At 41.8% G+C, this 14,393-nt stretch overlaps 1 protein-coding gene across 1 annotated transcript; it reads left to right on the top strand.

Annotated features, from left to right (window-relative positions):
• The first annotated feature begins 2,060 nt into the window (after positions 1–2,060).
• Positions 2,061–5,664, top strand: LOC147603941 (putative xyloglucan endotransglucosylase/hydrolase protein 30). The gene is made up of 4 exons (XM_086795864.1): positions 2,061–2,664; positions 2,760–2,860; positions 2,969–3,177; positions 5,082–5,664. Exons 1-4 carry the CDS (start codon positions 2,460–2,462, stop codon positions 5,575–5,577), a joined length of 1,011 nt encoding a protein of 336 aa, XP_086651990.1. The 5' UTR covers positions 2,061–2,459; the 3' UTR covers positions 5,578–5,664.
• The last annotated feature ends 8,729 nt before the right edge of the window (positions 5,665–14,393 follow it).

The following is a 14,393-nucleotide window of genomic DNA, read 5'->3' as shown; positions in this document are numbered from 1 at the left end:
ACACACATACCCTTACACTCTCACTAGCATCAATGACAAGGCATATGGGAGCGAAAAAGAGACACGTACTCTCTCTCTCTCTCTCTCTCTCTCTCTCTCTCTCACACACACACACACACACACATAAGCATAGCACTGCCAGAGGCAAGAGAGCAAGAGGACAAAAGGCAAGAGGCTCGAGTTACAACTTGAAGTGTAATTTAAGAAAGATTACAACATAATAGAGTTAATCCTATCTTGCTTAGGTAATAAACATGCACACATGGGGTATGCCGCCTTGAATCTAGAGCTACACCATAGCATTCATGACTTTGATTACTTAGACTTGTTTGGCTTCATTCATTCTTTGTTGTTTGATGATGGCTCCTTCCACTCCCTTGATTACTTAGGCTTGTTTGGCCTCATTCATTATTTCTTATCTGATGGTGGCTCCTTCCACTCCCCTGTGACTTAGTGTTGATGTGGCCCAAGTGTGTGGGGCGCCAATAGTTAACCTTGGGTTAACAGCCTTGAAACCGAAGGATATGGTGTCTCAAAATATCACTTCCTACTCATGAGGATAGGAATATAATCATGTAACCTATTTAGTGGTATTTAAATAACGGAGCCTAATGTCCATGATGCTCAACCAAAGCTACTACTCATCATGAGGCCCTACATTCTTGAGCTAATAGAAGGCATGTCACACTACATAATAACACTAGAGTATTAATTTTTAACGCCCCCCCCCTCTCTCTCTCTCTCTCTCTCTCTCTCTCTCTCTCTCTCATACCTAGAGTGATGCGAGTGAAACGTAGTGATCAACCATAACTAGTGGAAGCCCTAATGAGACATTAGGAACTCCTTTTTAGATATTTGCTATGGGATCAATATTGTAATATGTACTATATATTACTTCATGCAAAGTATATTATAAGACTATCTTACACATACACACATATCTATTCACATATATACAAATACTATAATATATATTTTGTGAAAGTTTTACTTTCTTACTGAGAAAAAACTGAGGAGACAAATGAACGATGATCCTTTTTTGCATGCCCAAAAAGACTAGCGAATTGTTGGTTGTCCTATTTAAAAAAAGTGTGTTTGAAAGAAGGAGAGAGGAGAGGGTGGGGGAGCCAATAAAACTGTCATAGAACCACACTTTAAGCAAGGCAAAAGGACATGTTTTTGTTGCTCTTTTAGTACCTTTTTCTTGTATAGTGGAGTAAGACTTAAAGCATAACCTAAAGCTATTTTGATGCTTATGGGGTCACACCTATGGTGCATATCATGAGTAGAGTATGGGTTAAGTATCCACATGATACACGCCATAAATTAGTGCATTAGTGCTATGAACTTTTTGAATCGTCAAGATAAAAGCGAATCTAGGGAGTATTTGAGTTTTTTTTGGGGCAAGATTAGCACAGTTCGAAGAACTTGAGGTTTTTTTTTTTGGCAAGGTTAGGATAGGCCTCAGTACTTATGCACAACAATTCTTCTAGAAAGGTGACAATTCAACGAATTCTCAAGCTAGTCAAGGGCGAAGGGCCAGCTTCATAAAAAAAAAACGAAAAGTCACGAGGGGCGAGCTGTGTATGGAGCAAAGAGCAAAGGTTCAATGAATGTAAAGATCTGTGTATCGGTAGAAAAAGAGACCTTTGTTTACACGTGTTGAAATTTTGGAGGTTGTCAAAAATCACGGGTTCTCACGAGAAAATTAGCAGGTTGAGGATCCCGTGCTTAAAGAAAGTTATTTGGTGAAGTATTATTATTATTGCTTCGATAGTGTGTGTGAGTGGATATGCTCGGAAACGTGATGGGGACGCAAGCCGGGGGGGCCTTCTGGGAAGCATGCGAGCGATGTGGGCCGTCAGATGTGCATGAGATGGAGATGGAGATGGAGATGGAGATGGAGACGGAGACGGAGACGTAGACGGGAGTCACAGAAACGACGCGTGTTATGACGGAGCGATGACGGTGGACAGCAGGTAGCGGTGTGCACAAAGGAAAGGCCCTGAGCATCATCTCTTCCATCACGCTTTTTGACTTTGCCTTACAACAAGCGAGTTGGCCATCGCCTTGCGAACCAGCAACAACACCACCAACGCACGCCGCCCCTTCACCCTTCCTTCAACAGCTGCACGCCTCTCTTTTGGCCCACCCTTCTTTGCCGTTTCACTTGTCATCAACCGACGCCTTGTAGCTTGGGTTAAGCCCCTGCTCTCTCTCTCACACACACAGACACACAGCTTATAGCTCGCCCCCCCTTCTCTCTCTCTCTCTCTCTCTCTCTCTCTCTCTCACACACACACACACACAGCCCGCTTCGACTGTGTCTAGTCTCTCTCCTCTCTCGCACACCTTATAGCCCGCTCCCTTCTCCCAATCTCTCAGTCACTGCACAGACACACAGCTTATATAACCCACCAACCCAACCCCCCCTCCGTCTTTCTCTCTCATCGGAAATAATGTCCCCAATTCACTTGGTTCTCCTATCTTATTCTTTTATCCTATCTGCCCTTGCCCTTACAACGGCCGCACAGGTTACCGATATTGATGGCCGCTTTCATGAACCCCTCTCCTTCCGCGATGCATATTCTGTCATCTGGGGCGATGCCCACGTTAACTCAGAAGACGACAGCAATGTCCAGCTTAAACTAGACGAGCATTCAGGTTCAATAATTTTGCGCAATTTACCTATTGATCTGCCCATAATCGCATGTATTAATCGACTGATCACTGTTAATATGCTATATTATCCCTACAAGGTTCGGGATTCGTGTCCCTAGACAATTATCTCTACGGCTTCTACAGTGCATCGATAAAGCTTCCAGAAGACTACACGGCAGGCATCGTACTCGCTTTTTACGTAAGCCTATCCTGCAATATCTAGTTATTAATTATTCCTATGTTTTTGCTATAATTTGATGGATTACATTTGTTTGTGCGTAATCGCGTCTCTAATCTTGTTTTATAGACATCAAACGGGGATGAGTTTCCGCGTAATCACGATGAGCTGGACTTCGAGTTTCTAGGAAACGTGAAGGGGAAGCCATGGAGAATGCAGACCAACATCTACGGCAATGGAAGTGTATCTAGAGGAAGAGAAGAACGCTTCAACTTTTGGTTTGACCCGACTGCAGATTTTCACAATTACAGCTTACTATGGAACGAGAAGCATATTGTGTAAGATTATGATCTTAATTAGAAATGTTTGAAAGCATATTTCAATTGGTAATCGAAAAAGGGCTTCAGAATTTCAAACTGATGATTGAAAAAGGTCTTGAATTCTCAATTAATCTAGGTTCCTAATTATTGTAAATCATCAACTTAAATAGCGCTTTTGTCAATTCGGTGATTAGAAATGTCTGAAGCATACGTCAATTTAATAGAGATTCATTATTATAAATCAAAATTTTAATTATTCATGGGCAGCAGCTTTTGTCCTATCGTCCCCTGCAATATGTCCCTTCCTGAAGCTTGGATAGATCATAAGCTTTTTCAACCACAATAGGGGCGCACAACAACCGAATGAGTACTTTTTCAGTCACGTTCACTTAGTTACACACAGCTTGTGTGGTGGTGTGAAATTTTATCTAGGGGGCATACTTACTTACGTAAGAGTGTGTATAGGGGTAGATTACAATTTGTAGGATTTGGCTTTCACTTGGCTATTCTAGTCATTGGCTAGTGAAATTTGATGTAGGGGGGCTACTTACGTAAGTGTGTGTATAGGGGGTCGATTCCAATTTGTAGGATTTGGGTGTGGTTCTCTATCTTTGTGATTGTCTAGTATCCTCTTTTTTTTGGGTTTGCCTCCGGGTTTTTAACTTGGGTCTATACTTCTCTACAATTACCTATTCTTTTGGCAATATATAGATTTCATACAAAACAAAAAATTTGTAGGATTTGGGTTATACACATAGTTTCACTTGGCTATTAGAGTCATTGGTTAGTGAGAATTTGATGTAGGGGTCTACTTAGGCAAGCATGTGTATAGGGGTGGATTCCAATTTGTAGGATTTGGGTTACACGCGTACTTTCACTTGGCCATTCTAGTCAGGCTAGTGATTCCAATTTGTCGGGATTCGGGTTGCACACATACTATTCACATGGCTATTCTAGTCATCAGCTTTTGAAAACTGGATGTAGGGGAGTCTACGTATGTAAGTGTTTATATAGGTGTTATTCTAATTTATAGGATTTGGGTTATACACGTATTTTTACTTGGCTATTCTAGTTATTGGCTAGTGAAAATCTGATGTAGAGGAGCTACGTACTTAAAAGTGTGTATAGGGATCAACTCCAATTTATAGGATTTGGTTTACACGCTTACTTTCACTTGGCTATTTAGCTAGTCATTGGCTAGTGAAAAATTGATGTAGGGGAGCTACTTACATATAAGAGTGTGTATAGGGGTCCATTCCGATTTGTAGGATTTGGGTTGCACACATCCTTATGTAAGCCGTATAGGGGCTACTTATGTAAGCATGTTTATAGTGTTTATAGGGGTCGATTCCAATTTGTAGGATTTGGGTTACACGCATACTTTCACTCAATGGCTATTCTAGTGATTGGCTTGTGAAAATTTAATGTAGGGGGGCTATTTATGTTAGCGTGTGTATAGGTGTCGATTCCAATTTGTAGGATTTGGGCTACACGCATACTTTCGCTTAGGTATTCTAGTCATTGGCAAAACCAGGCCGTGAAAATCCACCCTAAAAGTCATTGGGTATTCATTTCAAAGTGTTCTAAGAGCTATTGAATGTATCTTTCTTGAGATAACATAATGCCCCCCTTAGTCAGAAAAAAAAAATAATTTCTTGAGTAATGGGTTTTGCTTGCAAGTCATGTAGGCATTTAGTTTTGAAAGAAGAAGGTCACCCCAAGTAAATTTTTCTTGAGTAGTCGGTGTCATTTGAAGGTCATGTAGTCATTTAATTTTGAAATTTTTGAACTCCGAGAAAGGGTTGCAAATTTCAACCTTGCTTGACTAGAGGGCCATTAGCTTAAGATTTCAATGGTATTCTATTATTCTATGACCTTCTATGTACAACTGAGATTGATGCTTTTGTTGCATTATTTGGCAGGTTCATGGTGGACAATATACCCATCAGAGAGATGAAGAACAGCGATGCACTGGGTGGAGACTACCCATCCAAGCCTATGGCTTTGTATGCAACTATGTGGGATGGGTCTTCGTGGGCGACAGACGGTGGAAGGTATCCAGTGAATTACAAATACGCACCGTTCATCACACGCTTTAAGAATTTGAAGCTGGAGGGTTGTGCAACCAACCCAATTCTAGAAGAAGAAACATCAAGAAGAACGGAGTGCGTAGACAATCCTGCGCAAGCTTCTGACTTGTGGTCGCTCACCTCTTCTCAACAGCATTATCTTGAGTGGGTAAGAAGCAACTACCTGTATTACACCTATTGTCAAGACAAATCTCGATATCCTACTCCACTTCCAGAGTGCGCGTCCCAAACGCCTGTTAAAAAGGTCATCAAGGCACACGGCTACAAAAGCTACCATAGCAAACACAGACCTCGCACATTTGCGAGCCGTCAACAAAGGAAGCCCTAGAGCAGCATTCGATTTTTTGCACTTGTATGATGAGAACATTACATTGTAGATATTGTACTTAAGATCATTAACAGCTTGTTTAGCTTATATGGGCCTTTAATGTCTTGTGCTTTGATGTCTTTAGTCTATAATTCTGAAGGTGGTGGTTTTGTGCTACTGTGGGGGGCTTTATTGAATGATGCCATGCGCGTTTGTGGACTTCTAATGATTGTTGTTTTGATAAGCACTCTGTGGACGTTCAGTGATTGAAGCTTGAAGTACTCGACGATTAAAGAAACGCTGAAACGATCAAGCAAAAGAAATAGTGGTATGTTATCTTAATATTAACATTAAAACCAAACGACTTCATAAATGAAGGAATACAAAGGCGGGACCAGGCTACCAGCTTTAGGGAATATCTCCCACCAGTGAATGGGTTTTTGGTTCTCGCCTGAGTAAATGAGCCAAAGAAAAAAAAAATGAAAAAATCCAATTTCAAATCATTTATCGTACCAAGAAGTCTAAAACTGGAAGAAGCGAAAAGCTCCAGATATGCAAGAAGATGGCGGGCCTTCATCAACTCCAGGTTGGTGGTATATCTCGTTGGCCCAATCCTTGTGGTGTGAACTGATAGTTGGCTTCCGTCCAGCCTCCCACCAACCCCCTGGCATGAACAACCGCTTAGACCTTTGAGGATGAGGAACCAATAATGAATTGCTGGCGTGCACGCATGCACCCACACACCAATCACCTTTTACAAAATAGGAAATCCCATATTGAGGATGCAGCAAGTGCCTGAGGCGCATATAAGTTTGCAAAATTTTATAGTGCTAAATCCTTTCAAAGGAGATCACAAAGAAATTAAGGCATCAATCATTTCTTCTATGCACACAAACATAGCATTTTTTAAATGCAGAGTCTTTAGAAACCCCACTACAGCACACGGAGAGCATAGCCGCGTTCAAATCCACAGAAATTTAAAAGAATCTATTTATGGCAAAAAAAACTACACGTGGCTATAGGCACGGCTATGGGTGTGCGGCTATAGCCACGGATTGTTTGCAAAAAAAAGGGGATAGGATAGAATGGGAGAGAGATGTGTCCCCGCATCTCTCTCCTATTCTATCCCCGTTCGTCTTGATCACATTTTTAACACTAGTTAATCCTATTTTATTAAAGCACTTAATCACTTAAAACACACATTACACAAATACACACAAAAAATAATTGCAATACAATGTCGTGGGCATTACAACAATACTATTTATTGCAAATTACATAAGTTGATCATGTCTAAAAATGACAAAAGATGAAGACGACTAAGAAAATTAATTAAATTAATTCATCATCTTCATCTTCATCAAGATTCTCCTCGCCTATATCTTCACTACATGCACCACCACCTTTATCACACCGCCAATTTCACCATCATCTTCCTGCGTTAAATAATGAAACAATACAAAAAAGTTAGCGACAAGCAAAACAACATAAGAAATGAGACACTTGGGTGATAATTAAAATTCAAGTTCAAATACTCACTAAGTTTCCCTTAGCTCATTGGATATCCGCATCGATGACCACTCTTTGTTGTTTGAGCCACTCCTAAGTTTCAACTTCATTGTGATGCTTGTATTACCTATTCTCCCAAGCCATTAGGGTGGAACCTCCTACCCTTTCTTGTAACAAATTATAATATGCATGAGATATGAAATTCACGAGGATAAATAAACTAAGCTTATTAATGATGCATGGCAAAGAAAAAACTTACAAATCATGCGAGCCAAGTTGCATTTCCTCTGGAGCCATACTTTCTCGCACCATACTTGCACTTGACTCACCATACTTGCAGTTGACTCACATGCGCCGCCTTTTGCTAAGGGTATTGAGTACCCTCCCTAACTTCTTTCCTTGCCTTCTTCCACTCCTTAATTGCGCAATTGGAGGGCATTTGTGAATCACGTACCTATTGTGCAAGGCCTCCTATTATTGAGTATCTTTATATATGTGATTCCTTGCCCACTCATTGGAAAAGCGTGTGTGTGGTGGGTTTAGGAACTACTCATGAATGCACTATACCACATACATGAAATCTCTATCTTTGTGCTCTCCCCATGGCTTGAAGGCATCTTTATAGGTTTGGTTGACTAATTGATGGAAGGTATAATACACCCTCTGCCTTGTGTCATCCATAAAATGCTCGCCCTCCTCATTAAGGATATAGTAAAGTACACTATTCTTGGGCACGTTGTCTATTGCCATAGGTGAAGGTGACTACGCACCTCCCCCAAAGCATCCACTGCACCCACCCCCACTACTAGACTGCCCAAGAAAAAGGGAAGCAAAAGCTTCACAACGACACTCTCACCCCCATTCAGCAGAGCAGCCCAAAGCCCTTACCAATGATATAGCCTCAACGTAGGCAACTCCTCCACCCGTAATTATCAAGCTACCTCGGAGTACTCCCTTGTCACCATCCCATGAACCCCCCCAGGAATTGAACGTCCCAACCTCGCTATCACCTAATTGGAACTGACTCCTCACTTTGGCAAATTAGGCACGCAGTCAATACAAAACCCACAATGGGGTGTTGGAAGCATATCCCAAGGGTACAAAACCTGGCTCAAGGTGCCCACCACAAAAAAAAAAAACAAACTACCACGGCCGTACCACATTTTCCACGATTGCACCGCATTTGCATGACTGTACCATTCACATCTCCCTTTGCCACGTGGACCATTTAGAACTTCAGCTTTGCCACGACATAAATATAGTGAAGTATCACATATCTTACCTTAGTCTCCCATACCACCAAGAGATATGACTTCACTCCAGCAACACTTGGCTCTAGCTTGAAATGTCAAGAGAGTAGACACAATGCTCTACACAAGAGAACATCCCTTGAGAGTGCCCCATGCCCCTTTTATATAGGAGAGTCAAGTGACTCTTGACTCTCCATCTCCAAAGTGACTATTGACCTTTCATTTCCAGAGTGACTCTTAGCCTTCCATTTCTAGAGTGACTCTTGACCTTCCATTTCCAAAGTGACTCTTGGCCCTTCCATTTCCATGTGGCCCCCTTGGTTGCTTGACCCTAACCTCATTAGGAAAAAAAGGAGCTCATTTTGGGGCCTTTTACGGTTTGGAAAAATAAGCTCTCAACCAATCAACAGAGGGCCAACGTAATGTTGGAAATTCACAAAAATAAGAGAAAATAGATAAAAGAAACAATACTTTATGTAGGTACAAGCGTGCTACATTAATGTGGAGATTGGTTTTTTATTCTCACAAGATCTTTGGACATGAAGATAGAATCTAGTCTGACATTTTCTCTGACAAGGGCCTTCCCGCTTCCACCTTCCTTTGAAATTTGAAATGTTGTGCTGCCTTTCCTTCGAAAGGTCTATCATTCTACACCACTGCCTCATTGTGCAGCAGCCTCTTCTTTTCCAAAACTGCTCCCTTGATCCTGTTTGGCTTAGAGTAAGATGTTTCTTGTCAATTGTCTGTCTGTCCACTTTCTCTTTCTTGAAACTTCATTTTGTTATCTTGTTTACATTACTTTGCTGTTGTTACATATTCACAAGGTCTCCATGGTGAATAAAAACTATGGCCGTTCTTGTGAAAGATGCTCTGTGGATGATAATGCTATGAAGGCAGAATTATACCACACATCCTTACCCCGTCGACCTACTTCTTCTATTTCTTCGGTAGAGAATTCAAGTACAGTCAAAACGGAAGAAACTTGGGAAAGGTTTAGTATTTCGAAAGGAGCATGGGTGCTCATGCAACCTAGCAAAAGAAAGAGATCCCAAACAAAAAACATTTTCTTGGCGTCATGGAAGGGAAGAGTACGAGATTTTAAAATCACCAAAGGGAAGATATCGGTGAAAGAAGTTTTGATTCAGCATGTGTACATGCATAAAGAACTTGTCTTGCGAGACTATCCAAATGATCTTCTGCAACACAGGCCTAATTGTATATTTTTCTATTGTGGTTTTGTTCTTTATGAGGTGTATGGATTTTTAAGATGAAGCTTTCTTTCTTTGCTTATTGACATTCTCGATAGGAGAACAACAATACCAAGGTCGATGTGCAATAGAGCTAGCTCAATCGGGTATATTTTTTACTGATCATTTTTATCAGTTGTTGCAGGACAATGCTAACACACATGGTGTGTTAGGAAAACAAGACCTTCCGGCATGGAATTCAGTGGATTGGCCTCTCCCACATTTTAGTGTTACAGAGGCATATAGGGCCAAGCTTTTCAAAGAAGTACAGAAAGCTCTGAGGCCCAATATTGCCACAAGGATAATAAAAATTTCTTTATGCATGCCTCTCACAGTTTTTGTAGACTTGTTTAATACCTTTCCAGTGAAGGTTTCAAAAACAATGTTCATAGGTTAAAGCAACAAGTCTGGCATGCATGCCACAATTTTTGGATAAAGGTTGGGATAACAAGACATGTAGTTCAGTGTTTTGTGAGGTTGTCCAACCTTCTATGCAACTGAAGTACATGGTTGCATCACAAAATTTTATTTTTTCTTTTTATTATAAGCGCAGTCGAATGCTAGGCACAAAACTAGTCCCAATGGATCAAGATGAAGATTCTTTTGGTGCAGAAAATAAACTTCTTGATATTGATGTTGTTGAGAATGGTGATGTGCTAGTCAATATCTCATTAAGACAATGTTTCTCCCTAGCTCAATTGCGCAATGACATTCTATTTGAGATAGAAGGTTCTATTTCAAAGGACTTTTTATTTATCTACAACAATAAGAAGGTACACCATCTGACTTATCCTAGTCTCATTAAGCACTGCTATTAGTTTACTTTATCCTATTGATTCATATTGCTTTTTTGCAGGTGCTCAAAAGAAGAGAGAGTTTAATAAAATGCAAAGACATTGAAAATTTAAAAATTGAGATAACACAGACTCCATAAACAAAGGTATTATATTCAATAAAGTAAAATTTTGTACAGAAGTGTTTAATTGTATATGTAGAACATATTCTTAACAACCATTTTCTATTTATCTCTACAGCCTGATCCAGAGGCTGCTCTACATGGTTCAAGCTCTCCGTATCATCTTTTTTTGGAGAATCTGTTTTTTGCTGCTCCATCCTGTCCTGTACAATCTCTTGGTGCTGCTCCATTGTCTCCTCTACTTCCCCTGGAGCATCTGTTTGCTGCTGCTCCATCTTCTCTCCTTAATAACATCAGCAGTACATTAGGACTTGTTTGGGGTCTTCTTGGGCCCTTTTATTTGGACACTTAGTGAAATGCTTAAAATGCTAATCAAGCTTTGACCAAGCTAGTGGCCTAGGCCTGAAAATGCATTTTTCCTTTTCTACAAAAAAGAAAATAGGCCAAAAGGTAATCTAATCATTAGATCTTCTGTCCTTGGGAAGGAATATGGACCTAACTGCCTTTTTGTCTTGTAGTGAAGTACCTTTCACAAAGAATGTTTGAAAATTTTCGTCACTTTGTTCCCTCCCTTTTTGGAGGTGCTGCAAATCCCACTCTCTCTCTACACTCTCTCTCTAAAACACGTTTAGGGTGTTTTACTTGGGTAAGGGCTTCTTTTTCTCTCTCTAGGAGCCATGGCCTGCAGATCTGGACCTCCTACTCCATCATCCTCTCCACCAGCTCTCATGGAAGAGCTCACCATCCCCTCTTGTGAAGGTACAAATCTACACATCCTTGCAAGCTGAAGCTCTCCATCTCCATCACTAGCAAGCTCTCCATATCTATCATTCTCTCCACCAGCTCTCATGGAAGAGCTCACCATCCCCTCCTGTGAAGGTACAGATCTACACATCCTTGCAAGCTGAAGCTCTCCATCTCCATCACTAGCAAGCTCTCCATATCTATCTCCTCAAGGCCTCCATTTCCATCTCTATATCCATCTGCATCTCCTCCACCTCCATCTCCATCACCATCTCCATCTTCATCTCCTCCATCACCATCCACATTTCCATCCTCCACCTCCATCTTCCATCTCCATCATCTCCATCACCATCCACATTTCCATCTCTGTATCCATCTACATCTCCATCTCCATCACCATCCACATTTCCATCTCTGTATCCATCTACATCTCCATCTCCATTTGCTAGGTACAATGGCTCTACGGGACATCTCCACAAGCAATCAAAGTTTCGCTTGCACGTGGACTTAGACGAGGAGTATGCCACAATGCGAAGTAATCGAACGAAGGGATGTATTCCTGCTGAGGTGCTATGACTTCAAGGTGCAAAAGCCATTGATCTTTGGACTGATGGAAGCATTTATCCCCTTGATCCACAGACTCGTGCACCTCCCCCTTTTCGTAATATCACGCAGGTCGTACGCTTCTTGGGTGATGGTTATAATGGTTTCTTAGGGTACTGTCAGAGGCTCTATTCTTTGTACTTGCAGGAACTCTCAAATCAAAATCACCTCAGGAAGCTTCTAAAATTATGCAAGGCAGAAAAGGAAGAATGTGCGTCAACTTTCATGGCCACAAAGGAACATATGCTGGCTCGAGTCAAGGATCTAGAGAAGGAGGATGCAGAGCAGAAGATGAAGCTTGATAAAGGTGTGGAAAGGAGGGATCGAGCTATAGAGAACTATCTCCGTCTTCGAAACTCAACTCGGAACCTTTGCCGATGTGTCGATCATTTCACTCACCTCCCCGTGGGATATAATGCAAGGCAGAGAAAGCGCAAGCCTCTGAGTCTTCTTTCCAAAGATGGGGGGGCTCGCAAGCGACGTGTGTGTCAAACAAGGTAATCACAGCTTCAAAACTAGCATTACATTCCTTTTTCATATAGTTATGTCATTGACTCTGAACTATGTGATGTCCAGGGAATGTGCTAAAGCAATATTAGGTTGTTCCAATACTGAGGAGTCTATCCTTGAGCACATTATTCCAGAGCAGAAAGTAATCAATATGATAACCAATCCAGTAAATGGTGCGTTGCGTGACAGGATTCAAAAGTATTTTCTCAAGGAATTCGAGCAGATTGTCAGTCCCGTTGACATGCTCACTGTGTGCGACAGAGCAGGTATCAGTGTGATAAGGGATACAGGGCTTTGTATACTTGCATCACAGCACGTCTACGAGGCAAAGGAATGACACGATCTATACTTCCAACACCATACAGTATAGTTATGGCAAGAAAGTCAGCAAACAACAATATTGCCGACTTGCTAGGCGGCTACAGATGGGTGGATGGTAGCATGCCAATGTCAAATTCAAAAGATTTTGCTTACAACAAGTTTAACAATGTTTACGTCGAGGTGGAGGCGCTTCAACGAGCTATGATTCAGTTTTATGATATGACATTAGAGGAGACGGATGGAAAGGCTATATTTGTCCTCAAATTGGATGAATGTCAGGTTGTAAAGGGCCAAAGGGTGGAACGTACAAGTTTGACACTCATGAGCAGGGCATTGAAGCGAAAGAGCTTAGACGGCGAGGATGAAACAGGTGATGCGGAGAATAACTTACACACAAAGCGACGCAAGCAAGATTACTTTGGAGTGCAGTCTGAGAAGAACATATGGTGGCAGGCGGCATGGACCCTTCCACACGAGGACCATGACAGTCTGAGGTGGTACTTCACCCGTACAGGTATTCAAGGAGTGATACACAGGCAATCAAATGGTGAAGTCTTGCATGTGCCTGGCACTGGTCACTTTGAAATAGAGTGGCACCTTGGTGGTGATCTCAAGACCCTCAAATGCATGTTGGGAACTAAAAGCGGTGCTAACACTTTGTTTCCATGCATCTTTTGTTGTCATCCAAGGATGCCAAGTGTCGCAGTGGGGAAGGCCAAACAAGCAACCAAGGTGAAAGGTCGTAAGCAAGCAAGTGCAAAGGGCTCAAATCAATTACAAAAAGGGAAGGGTATGCACGTCTGGCTCAATGGAATTATGAGCTGCAATCAAAGCAAGGCACCATAGAGGAGGATGCTACTTGGAACCCTATTCTTTCAATTCCACTGTCGCGAGTACATGTGTGTACCTTGCACGCAAGACTTAGAATTCTGGACAAATTGTTGATGCTACACATCAATTATGCTTGGAACATGGAGCCAGAGTCACGGCGAGAACAGGGCGCGAAGAGCTTGAAGTTGTTTTATCATCCGTGGGGCTTCACGCAGGTGCTGTCACCCTCTCTAAGGATCGCAAAAACCCATCAAGTACCCAAGATAACCCTAATAAGATATGTATGGGTGGTGCAAAAGCAAGACACCTGCTCTCAAACTATGGTGAGGCTCAAAGCCATACACATTTTGAATTATGGAAGCAGATTTGTGATGTAACAACCTATCGAGGCAATGAGGCGACACTAGGATTGAAGCGTGCACATGTGTGGTAAGCTTGTGATGAGATGATGAGGCTTCTTGAGCGCCCGTATCTTGATGAAGCAGAGATAGCTACATTCAAGACTTCGATTGACAGATTCACAGAAGAAATGATCGATGCTTGGGGGGAAACTCATATAACACACTACATGCATATTCTCTATGCGCACAGTTCCTTCTTTCTAGATGAATATGGGTCTCTTGCACTCTGGAGCAACCAAGGCATGGAACGATCACATTACCAAGCCAAGGCAGCCTATTTTAAGAACACGGGTCATGGCGGTGGCAAGGTTCGCAGCAATGCATTTCAGGAAATGTTCAATTGGTTTTACTGTGCACTTACTGGGAGAAAGGCCCAAAAGCGAGCCGGAAATTTGTCTTTGAGGCGCAAAATCATGAAGGTGGTAGGTGCAAGGCGAAAGAGAAGGGTGCAATGCGTCAATGGCACGTGAAAGAGCGAGGCAATGGCACAGTGGTCGACTAAGAA

Source organism: Cibotium barometz, chromosome 63 (assembly GCF_041138505.1).
Source record: "Cibotium barometz isolate CiBa-2024 chromosome 63, ASM4113850v1, whole genome shotgun sequence".
Classification (NCBI taxonomy): Eukaryota; Viridiplantae; Streptophyta; class Polypodiopsida; order Cyatheales; family Cibotiaceae; genus Cibotium; species Cibotium barometz.
This window is presented reverse-complemented; position numbering and strand designations above follow the sequence as displayed.

Excerpts from the sequence above, each read along its gene's own strand:
- LOC147603941 (XM_086795864.1), top strand. The coding sequence starts at position 2,460 with ATGTCCCCAATTCACTTGGTTCTCCTATCTTATTCTTTTATCCTATCT. Across the intron at positions 2,861-2,968 it reads GCATCGTACTCGCTTTTTAC|ACATCAAACGGGGATGAGTT; the intron begins GTAAGCCTATCC and ends CTTGTTTTATAG. Across the intron at positions 3,178-5,081 it reads TGGAACGAGAAGCATATTGT|GTTCATGGTGGACAATATAC; the intron begins GTAAGATTATGA and ends ATTATTTGGCAG.